This window comes from Anomaloglossus baeobatrachus, chromosome 3 (genome assembly GCF_048569485.1).
Source record: "Anomaloglossus baeobatrachus isolate aAnoBae1 chromosome 3, aAnoBae1.hap1, whole genome shotgun sequence".
NCBI classification, from domain to species: Eukaryota; Metazoa; Chordata; class Amphibia; order Anura; family Aromobatidae; genus Anomaloglossus; species Anomaloglossus baeobatrachus.
In genome coordinates, this window is record NC_134355.1 from 102391026 (window position 1) to 102409902 (window position 18877).

Here is an 18877-nt window from a genome sequence, read left to right on the forward strand (position 1 = left end):
GTAGTGTAAAATGGGTTTTCTGCTGCTCTGGCACTTCAGGGGCTCTGCCAATGTGATATGGCACACGCAAATTTGTCAAAAAATCACAGGTGGCATCAAGCCTGAGGTTACTAATGGGGAGGGGGGCCTACACGAGATCACATGATGATGCCGCCATTGTTACATCTGAGGTTGCAGTGTGTGGTCACATTACAAAACATGACCACTCACTGTGGCTCCAGGGAGGACACACTGACAAAGCCGCAGCTGTAAGTGGTGACGTCAATTAGTTCACATGAGGTTACAGCTGGAGGTTCTCACAGTACCCCAGCTGTGACCTCAGGTGAGTCCTCCAGGCCCCCAACAGGTCATGTTTTCAGGATTTCCTTAGTATTAAGAGAAAATGTTGCAATTTCTTATGTCTTGATAACGATTTCATCACCTCTGCAATGCTAAGGAAAGCCTCAAAACGTGATCTGTTCAGGACTCTGAAGATACGAGTTTGGAAAACGCTGCTATAGCCCCTGGAAGTGGTTGGGAGTTAGTAAAAAATGTGACATGGCAAGACAGATAAGCACAGTCCATAGTTATCATAAAACTGTAAGAATGCCATAAAAACTCCAGACAATCTATATTACGTTGTACAAAGACGAGTTTTGTTCCCATATAGTTCCTTGGCAGGGAATATTGGGTGTTTCTCACTTATTAGTGGCATAATCATTGTGATGAATCATCTTTAAATCATTATTTTTAATTCTAGGAATTAAATGAGTAAGTATAACAAAAACACACATATGCTCCTCCAGTCATTAATCAAGGTTTATGACTGGAGTAATTGCAGACTTAGATGGCTTTTGGTGGAAGGTGGATACAAAAAATAATGGTAAAGATCCAGATTATGACATTTGCTCAGTGATTCTAGTATGCTGAGCCCTTCAGTGACAACTTCAATAACAAAAAAAGAATGAATAAAGAAAGAAAAGAAATGTAAAAAGTGTATGCCTAATCTCACTTCGGAGAGTACTATAGAAAATATAAATAAGAAAGTGCCGTTTAGGCCGGTGCCACACGGGCGATCCTCGCACGACACTCTGCTCACACTGGCAGCACAGGTGGAGCCGAATGTCATGCAAGTGTCGCTGTGACTGAGGTCCGGTCATGCGATCAGACCACAACTGTGGGGGCGGGCCGTCACTGAGGAGGGGTGGGCCAGTGCTGAGGAGGGGAGAGAGGGATTTATCTCCCTCTCTCCTCCGTTGCTGGCTATTGTCGTTCTCACCCTGCACTCGCAGTACACCAGTGTACTGCGAGTGTAGTGCGATTTTTCTCTAGCCCCATAGACTTGAATGGGTGTGAGAGAAACAAGGATCGCATTGCACCCGCAGCATGCTGCGACTGTTTTTTCGGTCCAATTAGGGCTGAGAAAATAATCGCTCATGGGTGCTGGCACATAGGTTAATATTGGTGCGAGTGGAATGCAATGTTTTATCGCACTCCACTCGCTCCAATTTTCATGCCGTGTGTCTTTGGGCCTTATACAAAGCCTGCTAAACGGTAGAGATTACTCCTCAGATTGTCTGTACATACCTATGTGCAGGTCTTAGCTCCATAGGGTGAGCTGTACTAGTATAACATGGTGCTGAACTACTGGATCTTCCCTTTGCACAGTGCCAGAAGGGGTTAAGTAACAACCACAGATGTATTCACAGTGTCTTCCCTTATTAATACACTACAGTTTTGCAGGCTATATATTTTCTGTAGTGTCTCCTAAGGCTGGTTTCACATCTCCGGTATTTTACTGGTTTCATATCTCCGGCACAAATGCAGTACAGTTACATTCATTTACAATGGAAGCGCCACACTATGCGGACACATGCGGTTATGTATGAAGCATGTGACCGCATAGTGTCGCGCTTCTATTGTAAATGAATATAACTGTACTGCATTTGTGCCGGATCCGGCTTCCGGCAAAATACCGGAGATGTGAAACCAGCCTAAGTGAGATGAGGCGATAACAAAATGTTCTTGTAATGTCTTGTTGGAATATTACATATAAAAGTACAGGGGTTCTCAGATATGGCCCCGGGTGAATTACAGGCCCGAATTGAGTCATACATTACAGAGACAGCTCTCCCTGCATTAGATGGGGAAGATGCCAGGGGACTGGACAGGACAATCGAGGAGGGGGAGGTGGCCACAGCGATAGAGATCTCCCCAAGCGGTAAAAGCCCGGGACCTGATGGGTTCTCTCCTGCTTTTTATAAACTTTTTAAAGCCCAAATCACTCCATTCCTCACAAAAGTATATAACTCGGTATCTGAATCGTCCCCTTTCACCCCACAATCCTTAGAAGCCCACATCACAGTTCTACCTAAACATGGTAAAGACCAAACAATGGTAGCCAACTACCGCCCGATCTCACTAATAAATATTGACGTAAAAATCTTCGCAAAAGTACTGGCTAGCCGGTTGGCACCTCTGTTGCCCTCCATTATACACACAGATCAGGTTGGGTTCGTGCAGGGTAGGGAGGCCCGCGACAATGTGACCAAAACAATTCACCTAATAGCCAGAGCCGCGTCAAGAAGGGAGCCCCTAGGGCTGCTCTCAATAGATGCAGAAAAAGCATTTGACCGTGTGCATTGGGGATTCATGAACTCAGCATTAAGACAAATTGGTTTAGGCCCGAACTTTGTGAGTAAGATAATGGCCTTGTACTCTAGACCGTCAGCCCGAGTTCGGGTTAACGGGGCCCTCTCGGATCCGGTGGAAATCAGAAACGGCACCCGTCAGGGGTGCCCTTTATCCCCCCTTCTATATGTCATTGTTATGGAGCACCTTGCAGTAGCCATTAGACAGAACCCCAATGTACACGGTCTGAGCATTGGAGACAGGGAATTTAAGACGGCTATATACGCAGATGACCTCCTGCTCTATACGTTCCAACCTCTGATCACATTCCCTTCACTACTAAAAGAATTCGAACGATTTGGAAATTTGAGCAATTTTAAAATAAATTATTCCAAAACAGAAGCGCTAAACATCTCCCTTGAAATAGAGGAAGTCGCCCTACTAAAAGAAAAATTCCCGTTTCGATGGCAGGCATCCTCAACAAAATATTTAGGGGTAACGATCCCATCTAATTTGGGGACACTTTATTCCCTGAATTACCAAGTCTTATTAAACAGAACCCTAAAAGATATGGAAGAGTACAACAAACGACCCCTTTCGTGGTTCGGCCGCGTAAACACATTCAAAATGGACATACTACCACGATTCCTTTACATCTTTCAGGCGATACCTATAAATCCCCCTCCGGCCTTCTTTAAGACATTGAGGTCCGCACTGGTTCGCTTTGTGTGGAAAGGGGGAAAACCAAGGATCAAATATCAGACTTTGATACGACCCAAACAGAGGGGGGGAGCCGGATTGCCTGATTTACGTACCTATCACCATGCTGTCCTGGTGGCTAGGTTGTTAGACTGGCATTTTCACCGGCAGACCAAGCAGTGGGTGGCACTAGAGCAGCTTTATTCCCCAGTTCCGCTTGGGGCACTTCCCTGGCTATTACCAAAAGAGTTGGAGGATGTAAGGAGACAGGTGGAGCCTGATGGGATTTTGCTCAGGGCGACACTGGAGGTATGGGAGGCCACAAAGCTGAAAAGCGGCCTGATTGGCTCGCCCACTCCTCTGATGCCTTTGTTCGGCAATCCGGGCTTCCCTCCGGGGTGTACGGTGGAGAGATTTCTGGGCTGGCAACGAAGTTTGGATATTAGACTGGGGCAGATATTACAGGGCAGAGACTTGCCCCCTTTTGAAGACTTTCAGGCCGCGTTCCCCGGATTGAGATTGAGGTGGCTCGAATACATACAACTTCACTCCTTTGTGCGATCCTGGCTGGGTGGGAAGAGGCCCCCCTCCCCGGATACATCCACCCCATTTGAACACTTATTCCTGCAGAGTTTGCCTCCGACGCACCAGATCTCCCTCATTTGCAATATGATGAACAGGAACCTCTATTCTGAGGACCCCAGTTACATTGGAAGATGGGAATCGGAATTAGGTTTCAGCCTTACTGAGGACGAAAAACGAAAGGCGTATGTGTTCTCCCACAAGATCTCAGTAGCATGCAATGCCCAGGAAAAGAGCTTTAAGCTACTGGCAAGATGGTATCAATGCCCGGTCAACCTCCATAGAGCCTTCCCTATGGTCCCGGAGGAGTGTTGGCGCTGTGGCTCAGACAAAGGTACGCTGCCACACATTTGGTGGGGTTGTAACAAACTATCCAACTTTTGGACTCAGGTGTTTGCGACCTACAACCAAATGGCAGGAGAAAGCGTAACTCCTTCCATTAAGATCGCCCTTCTGTCTATTTTACCCGGTTCACTGGGATGCCAAAAGAAGCGCCTGTTGCGGTTCTTTTTGATTGCGGCCAGAGCAGTCATTCCACGACACTGGAGGACCACAGTGACCCCCGCAATAGGGGAATGGCTGACAGAGTTAACGCATCTTTGTCACATGGAGGAACTCTCCTCTTGGGTATCGGGCACAAATGAGAAGTTTACCAAACTATGGCAGCCGTGGATACTGTTCAAGGAGTCCCCTGCATTCAGGAGCCTGTTCTAGTGACAGTGCATAAACAACCCCCGTCTTACCTCCCTCCCGCAACCCCTTGTATAAGTCCCTTCCTTTTCCTTCTCCCCTCTCTTTCTATTCTGCTATCTAATCACTCTATATCTTGACCACTTTTCTAGTAAGGTTCTTCATATAGACAGGCGGGTCTAGCCCTTTGGAAGTAAAAGGTGACAAACGGTAACCTATGAATGTGGTATAGTCACAGATAATCTATCAAAACACGGGTGGAAATACATTCTTGTCAGTAATGTATTATGTAGATTGTATAAACACCAAGGGTAGCGGCCCACCTACGGAACTTGAAGTGGCTAATATTCTCTTATTTTTCTTTCTGTATTCTTGTTATGTTTAATCTGTTTCTGTTATGGAAATCTTTAATAAAAACTGATTGGTTAAAAAAAAAAAAGTACAGGGGTTGTCTGAGAATATTAGGAATATTATTTTTTGTATAGGTTTACATAGTTTAAAAATAACAAAAACCATCAATATTTGCCCCTTCCCCAGATATCCTGCTGCTTCTCCACCACTGCATCTGTCTTTGTTGGCAGTCACTAGACTCTGGTAACATGTGCATACTTATAACATCATTCCTATAACCTATCAAAGACTAGAGCATTGATGGAGATGATGTGCTGGACCTGAGTAAGGTAGGTATTAGTGTGTTTGTTATGATAATGGGAATCTGTCAGCAGGATTCCAACCCATGTACAGGTTGAAGATCTGAAGCCTCTGTCACTCCAGCTCTATTCCCCTTCTAGTGCCACCTTCTCCTAGTTGCAGTGTGACTACAGGCAAAAGGGCCGTCATTTGAGCAGGAGGAGGGGGCGCTGGCCAAGGAATAGAGCTGGAGTGACAGGGGCTTCAGATCTTCAAACTCATTTGCATATTTATTCAGACACTGAGTTCTAAGTAACAGGGAGCTGATTGGCCATGTAAGGGTATTGCTGGACTTGCCTTTGAAAGTATTACATGCACATATAAATCGATTGTGGTATGAAACCATGCAGACAGATTCCTATTAAGTCTGTAAATCCGTACTTGAATTAAAACATGCTTCCAGAAAACCTAAAGCCTTCAATCGGACGGAGCTGTATTTGGACTCACAGATGCTCGTCCCACTTATCTGACCCACACCAGTCTCCAGAATGGGTTGTAGTAGCTTTCACCTCTATAAACATTGCATGACCAGGCACATTAAGGCTATGTGCCCATGGGACTCTGTATCTGCGGATTTTTCTGCATCAAAATCCGCAGCTTTCCCCCAGAATCCGCACCTTTTCATAGGTGCGGATTCTGTGCGGATTTGATGCGGCTTTGACACGGATTTTGTTGCGGATTTTGCGATTTTTTTTTTTTTTTTTTTTTTTTTTTTTTATTCAATTGAATAGGCAAAATTTGCACGAAAATCCGCAACAATAATTGACATGCTGCAGATTTTTCCGCACGAAAATCCGCACGATTTGCGCTGCGGAAAAATCCGCAGCGTGGGCACAGCATTTCCCAAATGCCATAGAAATGGCTGGGTAGTAGCTGTGCTGCAGATTTCTGGAAAATCCACGGCTTTTCCGCAAGAAATCCGTGGCAAAATCCGCGCATTTTCTGCAGCGTGGGCACATAGCCTTATTGGAGTAAGGCTATGTGTCCACGGGAGAATGTATCTGCGGTTTTTTCTGCATCAAAATCCACAGCTTTCCTGCAAAATCCGCACCTTTTCATAGGTGCGGATTTGCCGCGGATTTACCGCGGAATTGATGCGGATTTTGGTGCGGATTTTTTCTTTTTTCTTTCCCAATTTTAAAGCCAAAATCCGGAAGAAAATCCGCAACAATAATTGACATGTTGCAGATTTCTCCGGACGAAAATCCGCATGATTTCCGCTGCAGAAAAACCCGCAGCGTGGGCACAGCATTTCCCAAATGCCATAGAAATGGCTGGGGAGTAGCTGTGCTGCAGGTTTTCGGGAAATCCGCGGCTTTTCCACGAGAAATCCGCGGCAAAATCCGCGCATTTTCTGCAGCGTGGGCACATAGCCTAATATTCACCGCCTCTTTTGCATGGTGTGAACAACAACCATGGCTTAAAATAACAGGAGTGTATTCAGGTCCTGCAGCAGGTGGCAGTGAAGGTAAACGTTCACAGTTATAAAACTACTTCTGTTTTTCTGTTACTGTACACATCTGTTCCTCTTTTACCTATTTCTTGAATCCCATTGCAGTATTCATGTAGACATTGCAATCTTTTATGTGAACCATTTAGATTTGTTGTAAAAACCTCAGTGTAGTGTATCTTCATTACAATAAAGGGTTTCCAAAACTAATATTACTTAAGGCACCACCCCAGCGTTTAGTTTTGCTTTCAGCGCTGGAGTGGTGCTTCTAATCTAAGGTCCCTAACCCTATTTATACTCACCCGCTGTCGGGTTTTACCGCTACTCCGATCCCGCAGCGCCAATGAGATGACTGTCACAAGGTGGCGCTAGACACTACTTGTATGCAGTAAATGGAGAGGTAGTCAGGCAGGTTGGGATCATAAACCAGGAGGACACGACAGTACATGGTGGGGCAGACAGAGAATAGGTCGAGATACAAGCCGAAGGTCAGGGTTCCAGGACAGTACATACAAGATACAGGGAGCAGACGAGGATGTGGTCAGGAGGACGTCCGAGGTCAGAAGCTGGGAAGTCACAACAGAAACAGGGGAGGACAGGCAGAGACAGGTAAACAGCAGTCCGGAGTCGAGAGACAAAGATTTGAATACTGAGCACCACAGGAGCCAACAGCTCAACTGTAAACAGGAATATGACTGGCGGCGTCCTTAGCTAACACGCTCCCTAAAGAAACAGAGCAATCGCCAAAATGAGACGCATCTGCGAGAGCACCTCCCAGGATCAGCGTGAAACCCAGTGCTCTTGAAATAACCAGCAAAGCATTCATCCTGCAAAACGCTCTGCACCATAGGCAACATATACCGGCTCTGCAGGAGAGCATGGCAGAACAATACAGAATGATCTGCACAACGGTATCGTGACAGCCATCTTGTGAATGAAACATCTGAATGATGGAAAGTCAGACGTTACTTCACTAGTTCTTAATAAGTCTATGAGAGCCAGAATGAGGCTCCATAGACTTTCATTAAAGAATGACCGCTAGCACGATCCATGAAATACTAGAGTGATCCGGCAGGTCACAAATTGCAGGAGACCGATGGGAGAGTCAGCGATAGTGGATGAAGAGGCCTGATGGTTAGTATATGAGTAGGGTCAGGAACCTTAGATTACAAGCACCACTCCAGAGTAGAAAAAACAAATGCTCGAGTGGTGTTTTTTTACTAGCAGATTCAGAGTTGGTCATTGTCTGGCTCTTTGTTTTTCCAGTATTGGGTTCTAACACTAGTTATGAGCATCTGAAACTTTCCTCGTAAAGTTTTGTTCCTGATTAGGTCATGTGTAGTCTGTGTGTGTGTCTGAGATATTGACATTAGATACCATTAAGAAAGCAACTGACTTTAAAACCCACAAGTGAACTAGCCCATATCCAGTGTAATTAGTCTTTTGGATGGTTTGTCTTGTGGTTTTATTATGTTGATATAACATACATCTATTGTTTGCGTTGTATGCCGCATGTTAGTGTTGGTATTGTTTTTTTTTCTATCTAAAGCATATATCACCAGACTTTACAATATAGACTGCATCCCTTAATAAACAGATCTCTTAGACCTGACTGGTGTACTCACTATGTATACAGATATTTTGACCTGGATTTTATCTTTATAGAACGATTTATACCCACTCTCGTCTGATTGACAGCTCCTCAATGTCCCTCCTCCCTTCTGTTGAGCTCTCACACTGCTCCTCATAAGTTGCAGCAGTCAGTCAGGCTCAGTGGGAGACAAATTAGTAAACTTGGAGCTATTTCATTGTATAGCTGGACTCATAAAATGCTCAACCTCGTAACACTATATGACGTATACAGTATATCTGTCATGAGCACATCAGTTTGCACTACATGATTGATATACTGTATGTCATCGTGATAATATGGCTGCAAGTGTTTACCCCTGCAGGGTTCTGACTGTTTGCTATGGCCCCTAGTGGTTTAACAATGGGCTCCAAGTCTACCATATGCTGATACATTAGAGCTTAAAGGGAACAATCAAGCACAATTTTCATATATAAAGTAAAGCCAGTGATATACTGGCGCTAGGTTGCTGAATATAAGCATACATTTTGTTCTGAGATTGGATGTTTTATTTCAGAAATATGTACAAGTAAAGTTCCAGCAATGCACTGCTATTTGATTGACAGGTGCAACAGGTATTGACTATATGGGTCGGGTTTTGCTATCTATTCCCACCCTTGTCTGCCTGCAGACAAGGGCGGGAATAGCTATCAAGACCTGACCCACATATTCCCTTTCAGTCGTCAATCTGGGTCTGCCCTTTTTATTTAATAAAAAAGTGGGCAGCTCAAGACTGGTAATTGTAAAGAAGCACTCATATCAAAATGTTTATTCTCGTAATATATTGCAGTCATTATATTATACAGCACTCTGTATTTACAACTGCTCATTTTGCTTTTCTACCCAATTAATTCTTCCCTTTGTTCTAATCTATGTTGAAAGTGCTTCTTTAATTATGAGTTTGTGCTAAAGTCGAGCTTTAACTTCCTGCTTGTGGGATCCAAGCATGTATAGTGGGATTCCATAAACCTCCGTGGCTCTTCTCACAGTGAGAGAGATCTTGTTCTTTACAGTCACCCAGAACTGCTGTGTACTTAAACTGTCTCAGAACAGTGCAATATTAGAGAAAGACTGCAGACTTTCATCCTAGCCTGGACAATCCCTTTAACCCATTCACCACCCAGCCTATTTTCACCTTCCTGACCAGGCCAAATTTTACAATTCTGACCAATGTCATTTTATAAGGTAACTAGCTGTACTACCCGGCTTTGCCCAGGTTAATAACTATTGTTAACAAAATAGAATGTATTAACAAAAATGTATTCTGCACACAAAAACCACAAAACAAATAGATACAAATGTAATTATTAAAAGGCAAAAAACTAAGCTAATAGAAGCATTTCACAACATATATTTCAACACCACAGATATTCCACACAGATTTAACTAAATTGGCCAAGTAATGTGCTCCATCTGTCTCTTTCCAGATCTGTCTCTGTCTGTCTCTGTCTGTCTCTTTCCAGGTCTGTCTCTTTCCAGGTCTGTTTCTTTCCCCATTTGTCTCTTTCTCTGTCTGCCTGTCTGTCTCTTTCCTTGTCTGTCTCTATTTCTCTGTCTCTTTCCCCATCTGTCTTTATCAAGGTCTGTGTCTTTCCCCATCTATCTTTGTCTGTCTCTCTGGTTGTCTCCTCCTTCCCTGTCTGCCTGTCTCTGTCTGCATGTCTGTCTGTCTCTTTCCCCGTCTGTCTCTTTCCCCGTCTGTCTCTTTCCCCGTCTGTCTCTTTCCCCGTCTGTCTCTTTCCCCGTCTGTCTCTTTCCCCGTCTGTCTCTTTCCCCGTCTGTCTCTTTCCCCGTCTGTCTCTTTCCCCGTCTGTCTCTTTCCCCGTCTGTCTCTTTCCCCCTCTGTCTCTTTCCCCCTCTTTCCCCCTCTGTTTCTTCCCCCCTCTGTCTCTTCCCCCCTCTGTCTCTTTCCCCCTCTGTCTCTTTCCCCCTCTGTCTCTTTCCCCCTCTGTCTCTTTCCCCCTCTGTCTCTTTCCCCCTCTGTCTCTTTCCCCCCCTCTGTCTCTTTCCCCCTCTGTCTCTTTCCCCCTCTGTCTCTTTCCCCCTCTGTCTCTTTCCCCGTCTGTCTCTTTCCAGGTCTGTCTCTTTCCAGGTCTGTCTCTTTCCAGGTCTGTCTCTTTCCAGCTCTGTCTCTTTCCAGCTCTGTCTCTTTCCAGCTCTGTCTCTTTCCAGCTCTGTCTCTTTCCAGCTCTGTCTCTTTCCAGCTCTGTCTCTTTCCAGCTCTGTCTCTTTCCCCATCTGTCTCTGTCTCTTTCCCCATCTGTCTCTGTCTCTTTCCCCATCTGTCTCTGTCTCTTTCCCCATCTGTCTCTGTCTCTTTCACCATCTGTCTCTGTCTCTTTCACCATCTGTCTCTGTCTCTTTCACCATCTGTCTCTGTCTCTTTCACCATCTGTCTCTGTCTCTTTCACCATCTGTCTCTGTCTCTTTCACCATCTGTCTCTGTCTCTTTCACCATCTGTCTCTTTCACCGTTTGTCTCTGTCTGTCTCTTTCCCTGTCTGTCTCTATCTCTCTGTCTTTTTCCCTGTCTTTCTCTCTGTCTGTCTCGGTCTGTCTCTCTCTATAAGCTTCTTATACTATGAATGTCTTTTGTTCCTATAGCAACCAATCACAGCTCCTACTAATAACCTGTAGTTCCAGGCTCCATGTTACATTTTCCTGTCAAAACATAGTCTACGACGTTCCCTGGGTCACAGGAGGTGCCTGTGCAAAATTTCGTGATTAATAAATGCGACAGTACAGATACACTTTTCGTTTCACTTTTTCCCCATTATGTAGATAGGGGCAAAATTGATTGGTAAATTGGAACGCGCGGGGTTAAAATTTCGCCTCACAACATAGCCTATGACGCTCTCGGGGTCCAGACGTGTGAGTGTGCAAAATTTTGTGGCTGTAGCTGCGACGGTGCAGATGCCAATCCCGGACATACATACATACATACACATACATACATACATACATACATACATACACACACACACACACACACACACACACACACACACACACACACACACACACACAGCTTTATATATTAGATAACTCTGGAACACTTCAAAATTTCCCAGCGATTCTGAGATTTTAATATTAGGCTTAGTATCCTGTGTGAGGATACAATCTATTTTGAATGATATCATAGGCCTCAACTAAAACCGATGGGCGAGAAGTTACACATTTCTACACACCGCTGTGGCTTTTTATTGGTGCATAGTTGTTATTTCTTTGTTTGGGATACTATATAAACTGGTCACATGCTGTAATAAAGCTGAAACTTTCCGTTCACCACAAAGTGTGCGTGCTGCAATGATTTCCCAAGCGTTTGTAAAATAAATTTTACTAATTTGGAGTTCCAATGACATGGGAGTGGATTTCGTTCACACCTGTGTGGATGGAGCAAGATGTGACCGCACAACCATGGAGCAGTTGTTTTGTTTTTAGTTGACCAGATTCGTCAAAAGTTTGCTCAACTAACTTCTTGATTAGGGTCAAGCAAAAGATTTCATCGAAGATAATGGGACAAACTTTCTTCTCCATTTGAATACCACTAAGAGTTTCCCTGCCTTTGACAAGGAGAGTGGAGAGCTACTTACAAAATTTTACCTCTTTCTATGGATGAGATGTAACCCATATTTAAAGAATTGTCGGTTGTTGTTAGGTAGCCCTTAAACAGATGACTTATCTTTCATGTTTATTAGATGTTTATTCTACTATTTCTTTTTTATGAAAGAAAAAATGTAAAAGCAAAAAACAATGTGTCATGAGTAGTCACATCCGCTGTTTCTTTTCCTAGTGGTGTAATGCTTGTTCTTCTTTCTACAGTCTATCTACACTAGAATGGCTGTTGTCAAGGCTCTAGACAAGATAAAAGATGATGATTTCTGCAAGTGAGGAACTCTACTTCTCAGTACCAAGTGTATTATTAACAGAACAGTGTGGGGGAGGGGCTGATAAGAGGAAGTACACTGTACCTGCTACTCGTTACTGATCTGCTGATTAATTGTTTCACAATTCCTCCTGTATTCTGTTTTTGGAAGCAAATCAGAGTTCACAGAACTAGCGTTTGCTTAGCCAGCAGAATATCTGCCTTTGGTTGGCCCATTAGCGTAATGGTTCTACATACTTTTGTGGAATATTTCTGATCCTCGGAGCATGGTAAACATTTCTTGAAATATCATGAGAAGTCACAATTCCATTCTTCTCTTAATCTTTTCTGGAGGCGCCCAAAATAATTTAATCTCAATGCTATGTATACTGTTTATAGTTGGAGATTGTGCCTTTTCCATTTGCCTTTTTCTATATGACTATCCACCAGTGTGGAACTCCCCTCTTAGAGGGAGAGCTGCTCTGTTTTGTCAGCTCTCTCATTTGGTCCTTATACTTGGCTCAACCATATATAATAAAGATAGTGATTCTTCTGTATAACCAATTTGTAAAGCTGGATGTTGGCCGAACGATGCTATGGCCGATCATTGATTTGGCAGCCATCTTAGCTGACTCTTCCATACACAGGAGTGCCCGTTCAGTCAAGTATTCCCGCACTCTCTATGAGATAGCCACTGACTGACTTATCGGCCGGCGTGTTATCTCCTGGAAATAATGCAATCGACAGTACAAAATCGGACTTGCCTGAGCAACCTCTACCTTGACCATCAGTTGGCCGACATTAGTCTGATATGTATGTGGATCTTAACTTTACATAATTTTCTCTAGTGGCATATATGTAAAAGATTCTCTTAAAGGGATATTACGATCTCAGACATTTAAAGCATATCCAGGGAACATGCTGTGTCTGACAGGTGTAGATCTCCTCTCTAGTACCCACTACAATGGGGTCCTCATCTTACAGCACCTGTGAATAAATTGCCACCCATGCTTCTGTGAATATACCATAAAAGTCAAAGCTAGAAGTAAGGGGTACTTTGCACGTTGCGACATCGCTACTGCGATGTCGTCGGGGTCAAATCGAAAGTGACGCACATCCGGCGCCAGTAAAGACGTTGCAATGTGTAAAGCCTAGATGCACCGATAAACGATCGCAAAAGCGTCGTAAATCGGTCATCTGTGTAGTGTCGGTCATTTCCATAATTTCGCTGCAGCGACAGGTACGATGTTGTTCCTCGTTCCTGCGGCAGCACACATCGCTGTGTATGAAGCCGCAGGAGCAAGGAACATCACCTTACCTGTGTCCCGCCTGCAATGAGAAAGGAAGGAGGTGGGCGGGATGTTTACGTCCCGCTCATCTCCGCCCCTCCGCTTCTATTGGCCGCCTGCCGTGTGACGCCGCTGTGACGCCGCACGGCCCACCCCCTTAGGAAGGAGGCGGGTCGCCGGCCAGAGCGACGTCGCAGGGCAGGTAAGTGCATGTGAAGCTGCCGTAGCGATAATGTTCACTACGCCAGCAATCACAAGATATCGCATGTGCGACGGGGGCGGGTGCTATCGCGCTAGGCATCGCTACAATCGGCTAGCGATGTCGCAGCGTGCAAAGTACCCGTTACTCTTTAAAGTGAATCTGTCAGCAGGTTTTTGCTATGTAAGCTGAAGACATCATGCTGCAAGACTTCAGGCAGGCCTATCTTGACACAGTTCGATTGGTTGTTTATTTGCTATATTTGTTTAAGAAGTAGGACCATTATCATTCCAGTCAAGCACGAACCCTGCTGTGATTGCCACCTCACTATCAATGTACAATCTCTATAGAGAGCCTAGTGTGAGTGGAGTCCGCTCTCAGCTCTGCTAGATGGCGAAATTTAAACATTCTGATTGTGCCAAGAAGGCTGCTCCCAGTAATCTAAGTGATACATCATTGGACTCAGGATGTCTTTGCCTACATCATGCTGCTCTCAGATGAGGTAGCAAAAACCTGCTGACAGATTCCCTTTACGGTCTACATAAAAAAAATGTATTAAATTATTTTTTTTATTTTTTTTTTGTTTTACCTTGAAGGGTTTTTCCCCATTTTTTAAGCTACCAGTAGGTAGGGATCTTTATCAAAAAAGCCATATTTGCCACTCGATTCCTCTCCAGGACAGTCATTCTGCCGGATTTTAAAGGGAACCTGTCACCACTTTTTCGGCCTATAAGCTGTGGCCACCACCACCGGGCTCTTATATACAGCATTCTAGCACGCTGTTTTTAAGAGCCCAGGCCGGGGATATAAGCAGGGCAGATCAAAGTATTGTAGTGCGCCTGCGCGGGACCGGCGAGTGTGTATGATGTTGCCGTGTCATGCAGACAGGCTTTAGAAAGACAGGATGAAGATGGCCGAAAGGGGTGGCGCTGGCACTGGACAACGGAGATGCCCATGAGGCCCACCGCGCGACCGTTAGGTAAGTATTATAAAGTGTTTTTTGTTATACCCCCGGCCTGGGCTCTTATATACAGCATGTTATACCTTACCCCACAGCCAACTAGTGGTCAGGTCAATCTCAGATGGGCCGTAACCACATAAGTTTTCAGATTAAGCTTTACGCTTTATTATTCGCAAAATACATTCTGATTTTCTTGCATATATTTTATAGCCACTTTCCATGGCCTCCGTCTTCTCCACAAATAGCATGTCAAGTTATTGATATCCAGTGCAACCACGGATCAGTTTTTGTGGCAGGTAATTAACAATTTTCTTTATTTCTTTCATCTATATTTTCTTTTAATTTGCTTCCAGCCTGTAGTCTGTAGCCCTATTCACAGGCTATAGCCTGCTTTAAGCTGAAGCCAGTGCTCCTTATTGTGTAAAGTGTATCTACACAAAATTCCTGTTAATGGAAAAGCAAAGTCTGTCAAAATGTGCACGAATTTATTGAAAAAGGAAACTAAAAAAAATCACATTTACACTAGAATTTGGACCATTTACATCCACACAGAACATTTCCATCGTGGAAAATCCGCAGCAGCACAATCAGCACAAAATGTCGGGTTATTCAGATCAGCAGTCACAGTGGACACAAGTACACGAATCACCCCTGGTGACGCTGCATTGAGTAGCATGTTAGTACGCGCCCTGTGGACATGCTGCCATGCGAAGAGGGCGGAATGAGCGCAGGAACTAACGCCCTTGTGACTAGTCCCTGTGCTCATTAGCATATCATAAAGGATCTTTAGAAATACTTTTTCTATAGATCTCTTTATCTATGCTACTAGATACAGGGACAGTTAGGCAGGGATTAGCAATATACACCCAGAACTGCTTGTGATTCTGGGTGCATGTTGCACCTGACAGGTTCACTTTAACAGCCTCATATGCTCATATACCTATGAGACTATTGAGATTAGGTCTGGATACCCGCAGCCTGGCCAAAAATTACAGTCGGTGAATGGACCATGAAACTCAGACTTGTGAAGCTGACCTTACTGAGTGCTATGTGGAGACAGAGTTTGCAGTGTTGGACATTTAAAGATGCATCAATTTTTTGTACCAAGAATTAGTACACAAATCTGACTTGGATGTCTGCAGCCATTTCCTTTGATTTAAAGGCAATCTGTCACCAGCTTTTTTTTGGCGTATAATGTATAGCCAGATACCCTGATTCCAGCAATGTATCACTTACTAGATAGGAGATCATCATTAGAAACCTAGTAAACCTGCTGTCAGGTAGTCGTTCATATTAATGAACTCTGTATAACCCTGCCCTCACTATTGATTGGAAGATTTCTGTCTATACACTGTGTATATAGCTGCCAATCAGTGGTGTGGGCAGGGTTGTACAAAGCTCAGTATTCAGAAAACTGCTAGATCTGCAGCAGATAAAACAGTGATTTAAGTGACACATGGTTGTAATGGGGGTCTCTGCCCCTACCTCATGCTCTTCTCAAATGAGGCAGCGAAAACCTGGTGACAGATTCCCTTTAAATATCTTTGACTTTGTGATCTTGTAAAGATAAGGCTGAGGCCACACGAGGATTACAGAGAGTCCTCGCATGACACTCTGCTCATGCTCGCAGCACAGCGGGAGCCGAGCGTCATGCGACTGTGGTCTGATCGTGCGGTCAGACCACAGTTTCGGAGGGGGGGGCCCGAGTTGCGGAGGAGAGGAAGGGATTTAACCAGTGTAACGCGAGTGCAGTGCGATGTTTCCCTCGTCCCATAGACTTTAATGGGTGCGAGTGAAACAAGAAAACAACACTGTTTTCTCGGTCCGATTAGGGATGAGAAAACAATCGCTAATGGGGGCTGCCCCATAGAGTAATATTGGTCCGAGTGGAATGCGATTTTTTTTTTTTTTTATCACATTCCACTCGCTCCGTATTACTCGCCGTGTGTGCTGACCCTAATGCGGGCTTTACACGAGTCCGACCGATCGTGCGATTTCACGATCGATCGTACCCGCCCCCGTCGTTTGTGCGTCATGGGCAAATCGCTGCCCGTGTCGCACAAAGTCGTGAAACCCCCATCACGCGTACTTACCTGTTGAGCGACCTCGGTGTGGGTGGCGAACATCCTCTTCCTGAAGGGGGAAGGACGTTCAGCGTCACAGCGACGTCACACAGCCGCCGGCAGAAGCAGAGGGGCGGAGATGAGCGGGACATAAACATCCTGCCCACCACCTTCCTTCCGCATAGCCGCCGGGAGACGCGGGACGCAGGTAAGCTGTGTTCATCGTTCCCGGAGTGTCACACGGAGCAATGTGTGCTACCCCGGAAACGATGAACAACCGGCGCCATTTTAATTAAACAATTTTTTAAAACAGAGCGACGAGTACACGACTCACGATTTGTGAGCGATACTGCGTCGCTCGGAGGTGTCACACGAGACGACGTCTTGAACGATGCCAGATGTGCGTCACGAAAACCGTGACCCCGACGATACATCGCACGATAGCTCGTCTCGTGTAAAGCGCGCATTAGACTGTGCAATTTCAAATCGTGTCCAATCTGGATATAAGAACGTCTCGTGGATCGTGGTCAATCGAAACAGGTTGCACCAGAGCTCAACTCTGAATGTCATAGCAAAAGGTCGGTAACTTGTGTAGATGTGATATTTTAGCTATTATTTTTAATCCCAGATTTCTACAAAAGCCATTACCATTATTGATGAGAAAAAAAAAAAAAACATTTTCAGAATGTGGACATAATTTATTGTATTACTTTGCAGGAAGATATAACAAATATTCCAGGACTCTGCCACAGACTCCGTGGGTTATTGATGGCGAGAGGAAGATGGAGTCGTCAGTGGAGGAGTTAATCACAGAACAGCTTATGGCGGTGTTTAAAGCCGACAGTAAGTATACGATGCGTCTCCAGCAGAATGGTGGCTCAGTTTTGTGCCATTTTCAATACCGGCTGTACCCTCTGTGACATCAGTGCATTACTACCACAAGGCTTTATTCACATCTGCATTAGAGGCTTCATCACTAGGAAATTCCACTGAATATTTTGTTAATTTGAGATTTTTTTTTAATTATGAATATTTTTTTAGATCACGTTTTCTGTCTTTTTATTTGGAAGGTTTTAACTTCTCATCCTCCGGAAGAGAGGACGTGGATGTCAGGACCCTTGGGAGAGGTTTGTAATATTGTATGTTCATATCTCAGAACACCAGACACATGGAAAGAACTGAATCTGCTGAACGCTTGTGTCTTTCAGGAAGGCCATTTGCGATTGAACTTGTAAATCCTCACAAAGTCCAGCTGTCAGTGCAAGACATGAAAGATCTTCAGCAGGTGATTTAGCCATGTTTCTTACACATCGAGTGTAATAAGTATTAAACACATCACCAATTTTCAATGTAAATATATTTCTAAAGGTGCCATGAATTTCTCGCGAGATGTCTGTAACAACCCATCCAGTCCACACAGGCGAAGAAATCAAACTGTAAATGTCCATAAATTAAGTTATGTGTAATAATGGGAAATGGCACAAGGAAAAAGTATTGAACACGCTTACTGTAATGTATTTAATACTGCATACAAAAGCCTTTGTTGGTGATGACAGCTTCAAGACTCCTCCTGTATGGAAAAACTAGTGGCATGCATTACTCAGATGTGATTTTAGTACATTTTTCCACACCAACAACCTTCAAATCCTAAAGGTTACTTGGGCTCCTTCTATGATCGCTGACATTTAGTTCCTTCATAAATTTTCTCTATTGGATTCAGGTCAGGTGATTGGCTGGGCCATGTGTTGTAGCTGTTCTGTTTTGTCACAAGTCAGCTTATGGGATCACCAGTGAGGTCCTCTTGAGTTAGGCCTCTTCAGACCTAATCAAGATCGAGCGCTCGGAGAGAAAAGACCAGCATCCATGTGGGCATGATCAATTTCTTCTGTTTATTTCATCAAAGTACAGTTTATTTATACCATTTACAGATCAATGTGATATTGCAAAAGAAAAAGAAAAAAACTTCGAGCTGAACTTTACTAATTGTTCATATGACCTTTAAGTTTTAGCAAAACAAAAATGTAGAGTCATGCATATGAGATAAGAAGAACATTTAGAAACCATAATAATCCTTGAGTCTGTCTCTTATTCCGTAGGCTCCATAATGACTATGAACTACCATCAGATATACTTACTAATAACAATAAATC

The 18877-nt window shown here is 44.2% G+C and overlaps 1 protein-coding gene across 3 annotated transcripts in view; it reads left to right on the forward strand.

Moving 5' to 3' along the window:
- The window catches only part of PUS10 (pseudouridine synthase 10), a 179548-nt gene that overhangs the window by 109451 nt on the left and 51220 nt on the right, over positions 1–18877 (forward strand). For all 3 annotated transcript variants that reach the window (XM_075339355.1, XM_075339354.1, XM_075339356.1), the window contains 5 exons: positions 12173–12237; positions 14875–14960; positions 17445–17570; positions 17798–17854; positions 17936–18012. In XM_075339355.1, coding sequence (XP_075195470.1) covers positions 12173–12237; positions 14875–14960; positions 17445–17570; positions 17798–17854; positions 17936–18012 — 411 coding nt within the window. The remainder of the gene's footprint in view (positions 1–12172; positions 12238–14874; positions 14961–17444; positions 17571–17797; positions 17855–17935; positions 18013–18877) is intronic.